This window comes from Epinephelus fuscoguttatus, linkage group LG16, assembly GCF_011397635.1.
Source record: "Epinephelus fuscoguttatus linkage group LG16, E.fuscoguttatus.final_Chr_v1".
In the NCBI taxonomy this organism is placed as follows: Eukaryota; Metazoa; Chordata; class Actinopteri; order Perciformes; family Serranidae; genus Epinephelus; species Epinephelus fuscoguttatus.
The window spans coordinates 20,028,148-20,035,045 of NC_064767.1; the positions used below are offsets into that span (position 1 = coordinate 20,028,148).

At 39.8% G+C, this 6,898-nt stretch overlaps 1 protein-coding gene across 7 annotated transcripts in view; it reads right to left on the reverse strand.

Annotated features, from left to right (window-relative positions):
- parga (poly (ADP-ribose) glycohydrolase a) overlaps positions 1–6,473 on the reverse strand; it is a 30,989-nt gene extending 24,516 nt beyond the window's left edge. Inside the window, exons 1-7 of one of the 7 annotated variants that reach the window (XM_049599921.1) lie at positions 6,313–6,473; positions 5,538–5,600; positions 4,716–5,357; positions 3,871–3,973; positions 3,120–3,242; positions 2,946–3,026; positions 2,010–2,084 (exon numbers count right to left, since the gene is read on the reverse strand). In XM_049599921.1, the coding sequence (XP_049455878.1) occupies positions 2,010–2,084; positions 2,946–3,026; positions 3,120–3,242; positions 3,871–3,973; positions 4,716–5,357; positions 5,538–5,566 (1,053 nt within the window). In that variant the 5' untranslated portion in view covers positions 5,567–5,600; positions 6,313–6,473. Of the gene's footprint in view, positions 1–2,009; positions 2,085–2,945; positions 3,027–3,119; positions 3,243–3,870; positions 3,974–4,715; positions 5,358–5,537; positions 5,604–6,255 lie in introns of those variants that run through there. The other 6 variants (XM_049599922.1, XM_049599920.1, XM_049599924.1 and 3 more) reach the window with 6 other exon arrangements.
- Between the last annotated feature and the right edge of the window lie 425 nt (positions 6,474–6,898).

Consider the following 6,898-nt stretch of genomic DNA (forward strand, 5'->3'; position numbering starts at 1 on the left):
TACTTAGGGATAGGGACAATTTTGCCCAAATGTTTCTCACTCTGTATGTGGGATTCCACTGCTTCGATTCCCACAATGCGAGTTTAAAAAACATTTTGCATTAAATACACCAAGCCTTGTATACATTGCCTTGTACTGGTTTCAGCCATGCAGCAACATCCTGGTTAAACTGGCAATTCTTGTTGAGTTTGCACTTCCCCATGACGTTCAGGGTACACTGACATCAAGCAAACAGTGGTTCCCCTACTCTGAGCATCCCCGCTGGAAAATATGAGTGTTGTGGTTCAGGTTTCTTGATCTGCGTGTTGTTAATGTGAGAGGCATTCAATCAATTGTAGATGTTATTTGAGTTATTTTGAGATTTTACAATGCAACAACAGAAAAAAAAACTATTCATAAAATCCTGATTTTCATGTCATAGCATTTTTTAGACATTTAAAGACTGATTTAAGATTGAGGACTTATTTTTGAATTACTGAATTCAATGCCTTTTAAGACAATATAAGGACCCACAGGATCTCTGTGCACATATCCTAATTTTAAATTCTACCTTGACTTGTCCTTTTCTTGCAAGCATCACCCTCCCTCACTAAATGCCTCAGCAGAATGGAAACTGGGGGGGAAATACTGCGCACAGGACAGTGAGTGGAGCCGCTGACGCAATAGATGCCCGGAAGGGCAAGTTTCTTGCTGGCTTTACTGAGCATCCTTGCAGATTTAATGGGACCTTTTAATTAAATTGGATTAAGTTATAAAAAGGTTCAGGTGGCCATTGATCTACGGAGCTCTCCACTTTACTCTGAGAAATTATTTCAGAGAGGAGGGGGAAAAAAGACCATTTTGGAATGGTCTGAATTTTGCTGAGTGATCAATGATTGGAAGGGACAAACATCAAGCTCGGATATCAATCTGAGTGGAACATAACAAGTATGAAATGTTCCTACTTAATTGTAAGAGCTCCATTAGAATAATGACCTTGTTCCTAATGGCTCTCACCAAGACACAAGCCAAGCCAGACAGAGTTTGACAATATGCTTTACTAAATGTAGGTATCCAAATTAGGCGTCTAGTTGGAATTGGTTTGCTATTTATTCAACTCCGTCTTTTCTTTGGGTGGATAATGAAGTATATGTAGACTATTCTGAATTAAACACAGCCAGTAGACAGGCACTACTACTACTAATACGGTCTCTACAAGATTTCAGGAAGGAATTTCTACAAAAGGATTGATGCTTTACTGGGAAATGTTAAATTTCTAAAATAGTTCAAGTAAGTAATTTCAGAACAGTTAATTACATTTAATGAATAACAATTAATGCACTTGGGAAGAAGTTTCTCTAACAACAGGTATGTCATTACAGTCCTTCACTGCCTGAGCAGAGGAAAAGAAGTGTTAAGAGGAAGGAGAGAGACAGAAAAAAAAGGAAGACATTCCCCTGGTTCACCCGCAACAGCTGCTGCCGCCATGCTCCATGCTCATCTGTCCTAACTGTATGAAGCGTATTTGTTCCTGTGAGACTCCCAGGTACTGGGAAGGGACGACGCACACTGATGGGCTTGCAGCCAAACAGAGGAGAGAAAGCTCCCTTTGCGATAACAACTCTAGTTAAGTGTCAGCTTTAGCTTCATTCTTCATTAAGGTAAATTTTAAAGACATAATTAATCATGGTGAGTTAAACAAACACTGCCACTAAAGTTCAGTGGGGCTGACTGTCAGAACTGTGATACACATGTTGATTCTCTTAAATTACAAATATGAAAGCCTGATATAGAACAAATTAAGAAATAAGAAAAAAACTTACATGTTCTGCTTCTTCAAATAAGCCAAAAGAGCTGCTTTTAAATTTCATATGATTCATGTTCAGCAAAGACAGATGCCAAAGACACATTTTAACAAAACTGTATCATCAGCAGGCTTCAGGGAAGCCATTTTAACCTTCCCTTTTTTTATCTTTTGTACAAGATCAGCCTATAAACATCATGCAGCACTCATGTCTTGGACAGCTTACCTCTGTACAAAGAAGATTCAGGGCAGTGAAGTCCCATTTCTTTGCATGGGCTGTGTTGTATCTCAATATAGCATCCTGAAGAGGAGAATAAGGAGTTATTTATTCACACAAGACTATTCTTTAAGTACATAAAACTGTATGGCAGCAGATTAGCAGCAGGTTTAATGCACAGAAATGTTTAGGATCACAAATTTCAAATACTCTTTTAATACTTGCCATTACAAGATGTGTTTGTTGCAAACTCTGCCACCCTGTGGTTGTTTATGGGATAAGTTTTTGTATAAACTTCTGTGACAGTCGCTTAGAACAATACAGCAGAAATTCTCCAGTATCCAGTATAGCTAAAGTTTCAGTTTTATCAAAATGCCCAAATTTAAAAGCTAAATTTGAGACTGCATCTTGTCCTAACTGTTTTTAGTTTCCACCCACACTAAGCTGCCTTTGTCGCACTCGAAAACAATGTTTTCACAAATGCTTGCAGGGTGAAAAACTCTAGGCGTGGATGGTAAAAAAAACCCCCACTTTGCTGCCAAAATGATGACTGCTCCAACGTGTTCATTACTATGTTGGAATAATGCTAATAACCCAACTTTGTGTCTCCCATTTGTCCCTCTGCTGTCACTTCACGGTGTGTGCAGCTCTACTGAAACACAGTCTGAGAGATCATGGAGAGTAGGAGGTGACAGAACAGAGCTCTGACCTGCTGAGACCAAACTGTGACTCTCCCACTCCTCACCAGATGATGGATATAATACACAATTTTGTTGTTTAAAACAGTAAACAGGTGAGAGAAGAAGACAGTTAGCTGTTTTTGGTGTTTCAGTGGGGACTTCTTAATTACAGATGCAAATATCTTCACATGTATAAGTCCATTCATCCATCTTAATAGGACACAGATTATGTTTGGCCTCATTCTGCACAGTGTATTTGTCTTACCCTCACATCCAGAGAACTTTTGAACCCTCCCTGCAAGGCAGTCTGGATCAGCTCCCAACGACTTTGGACGCCACCTCCATCCTACATGGCACAACAAATGACAAACTGCTTTTAGTAAATAGTTCCTACAATAACTAGAATATGGGCGTGTTTTAAAAGCATGCACTGGTATACCTCAGTCTCCATGGGAAACAGATTCCTCTCGGAGCAGGGCATCTTCACGGACACATCATCCCACGCGTCTTTGAACTTGCTAGGGTATGAAACAGGGACCTCTCCCTCTCTGAGGAGATCTGTCTGTAACAGAAACAAAAAGGCAGGGAAAACAAAATTATTGAAAAGATGCAGTTTCCCTTTAAATATTTGTGAAACTTAGAAAATGGTAAAGTAGATATACCAAATAAAATTATATATGACTAATGCCTTAAAACTGTATACACAGATAATGGAAATAGAAGCTTAAAACTTGTTTTACCAAAAGTCACATTTACCTCTGTTGACTAAACAACTGAAGATAAGCTATCCTAATTTAAAGTTGAGATGCGATTTTCTTAAAACAGTAATTAAAAATCCACCATTCTTGTGATTCAGAAGGTGATGTGGAGGATCTAGCTTGGGTAGCAGTGGTTAGAGCCAATAGTGGCAACATAGCAGCACTGACAGTGTTCCTGTGGGACTTGTAGTGGAGGACACAGTCTGATAGGAGCTCTACTGACAAGAGGCCCTGAGGGGATCATGGAGGATGGTTTCACTCTTACTCCCACTTTTCCCGATCTTATTTTCTCTTTTTAAAACACCAAGTGCAGACCCACCACGCATCAATGCCCAGTTGCATCTGCAATCACATTATTATTCATGACTGCAGTGTTCTTCACAACATACCACATGCAAAGAACACACACCCCACAAGTGGCTTTTTACTCACCCTGACTGTGACAGTGTGGTTAGGCACTGCTTTCAGGTGAGACAGAGGGGGGGCACACTGGGGCATTCTGTTCAGCTCATCTATGGGTGTCCCCAGCCATCCTCTGTACATGTCATGCAATGAAACACAGAGCACAGAACGGAACAGGTCAGTATGCAGGGTTCAACACTAACTTCTTCAAGTGGTTGCCAGGCTGCAACCAGGCACCAGCTTTTGGTTGCCGAAACAGAAAGTATGTTTGCCATTTTTTTATCACTTTATATTTTGAGTAATGAAGATACCTGCAGTTTTACATCTGCTTTATCATAAAAAAGGTGACAGAAAAAAATGTTTAAAAGCTTTCCTATAGTAACCAAACATGAAACTGTTGTTTGTGTTTTATCTGATACTTTACAGAATTTGAAACAGTTATCAGTTAGTCATGGGGAACATGTCTCTCCCTTTCATATTTTGCTTTGCCATTATTTCTAAGACACATGCCTATGCATATGCGAGTAAATGTAGCAATACACATGCAGTGCTGTCTCGTGCAACATTTTCAGATTTCAGTTCTTACTGTGACAGCAATGTTTAAACATCACTAATGCAACAAATATCATGTGCTGTCCTTATTTTTATAAGTTAAAAAGTGGTTTCCAGGGATGGCAACCACAGGCCAAGAATTAGCTTCCACTCTCTCAACATGGTTGCCAATGGCAACTTGGCCTCTATTACTGCCGAGCCCTGGTATGCCACACTATTACTGAATGACATTAGAGTGCATACTGGAGCGAAGAAACCACAGTAAAGATGATTCACTGATCACAAAACACAAAAAGTAAAACACAGAAAATTTTCACAAGTACCTTTCAAAAAGTGCACCTGACCGGCTCATACCAGATGAGCCACTGTTCCCAGCTATGTCAGCAACCTTAGTTCCCACGGCACCCAGATGGACTTTTTCTTTGGCCGAGCATCCAGATTCAGAGTCTTTGACAAACTGCTGAGATTCCTTTGCAAAGTTAGAGTCCTCTGCACAACCCCTGCCATCATGATCCTTGTCTGCAGAGCTGTTGACGAGCATGGTCTTACTGACGGGACTGTCCGGACTCAACATCTCCACATCACTGGGTGTACTTACACCCTTCCTGGGACTAATACTAAGACAGAGGGTGAGTTTTGGATTTGGAGAGTGTGCAGCAACACAGGTTGTTTTGACAGAGTGAGGACCAGGTGAACTGGGCCTCTTGGCCTTCTGCCCATTAGGACAGTGTGTTTGAGCTGTGTTAAATCTGCTGCTTTCAAGGACAGATTCATCCATCCCACCTGCAGACCCACAGTCCATCAAAGTCTGAGATCCCACGTCATCTTGAGTGTTCTCTGTTAGTGCACAGTCTTTTGTAGTGTCATGCTTTTGGGGTCCACAAAATAGGTAATCTTTTCTATCTGATAAGGTTGTTTTAGGAGCATCATCGTCCGCACCCTCTGGCTCGACTTCAGCAGTCAAACTGTAGCGGGACAGAAAGACAACTGAGCAAGAGAAGGCCTTGTATGTATGCCGAAATTACAAAGTGTACTTTTATGATCAAAATAATGCAACTTCACTTTTCTCAAAGAGGGATTAGCCATTAGTTAAGAAGTAAACGCTTGACCACAAAAAAATCCTGAGCCTATCTAGACTGCTTTACCTCTTTTGAGAATCCATCACTTCATCCATCTTTGACAGGTCAGACAAGATGACTCAACAATAACTGCTTAAGAAGGAAAACATTCACGTTGAAAAGCTGTGGCATTTCTCATCATTTTATACATGGCAACAAAGTTATGGTATAGTTACACACTGCCCCTTTTCTGGTGACACTGGACTTTACTTTAAAGCCAAATACAAAGCTTTGTTTATGTATGGTACTAGATAGGAGATACCCTCAGATCTTGGTACGGACAGCCAGTACAACTTAAATGTGTTTTTAGACTTTGTTTGGTCCACTTCTCAAAACATGAGGCTGGGCAGCTCGACTTGAGTGAGTCGTGGTCTCAGCTTTCGTTTCAGCCTCTTACCTTAGGTAGTAGTTTCATATTTTGACAGTAATTTAAAACAAACAAGCGCTCGGCAGCCTGCACATCACGAAGCAACAAAGCTACAATTAGCTAGCTAACTAACCCTCACAAACCTAACCGTTATACTTTTAACATTGCGAAAACAATACATAGTTGCTCAACTATTAGTGGTAACGTTACAGTATTTTTTCCGACAGATATGTTTAACAGCTTACAACCTTAATGCGGACACATCATCCAGGACATAAAAAACAAGTCATCCTGAGCTAACTTAGCTTTGATTGGCTACAAATCTAAACGTTAGCTATTATTCGCTAGCTCCGATTCTTGTAGATAGCGCTCACGTACTTCAGCCTGCTCGAGCTAGCCGTGCTGTGTCCGTTAAAACAAAGAGATACAACTTACAAGCATGCCCCTGTTTGTGTTAGACTTCTGAGTTAAAGCATTACATAATTATTTATTTATTTTCATACACTACTGTATCTTCCCAGACCACATATCACTCCAAATGTTATCGTCCGGTTTACTTTCACTTCGTTGTTGCAGGCAGCTGCTTCACGTTGACGGCAGTGGTATATGGACCAATCCGGACATTCTTCTTGAGAAAAGAGGCGGGATCATGAGTCGGTATCCTAGCAACTGAGCCAAAAAGGAGTTTACTGACGTGCAACTGTTAAGGAGGTATTGAAATTGATAGAAATACTGAAAAGACGAGAAAAATCACAAAGTAGCAATAAAATGTAAAGTGCCTGTCTTTATGAAATGTATTTTATAAATCAGTGGTAAAAAAAAAAATTAAATGTTTATAATGTACATTTATTATAATTTATTTAATGTTGTACTTCATTTTTTCAATTTTATTCACTGTAAACTTGTTTTGCTGATTTTTTTTTTTTTGCTATTTTATCATTTTATTTATTTTATGTTACTGTATTCCTTATCTCGCTGACTTTTTTAATCTGCGGTTATTTTCTCTACATTTGCCTGTAAG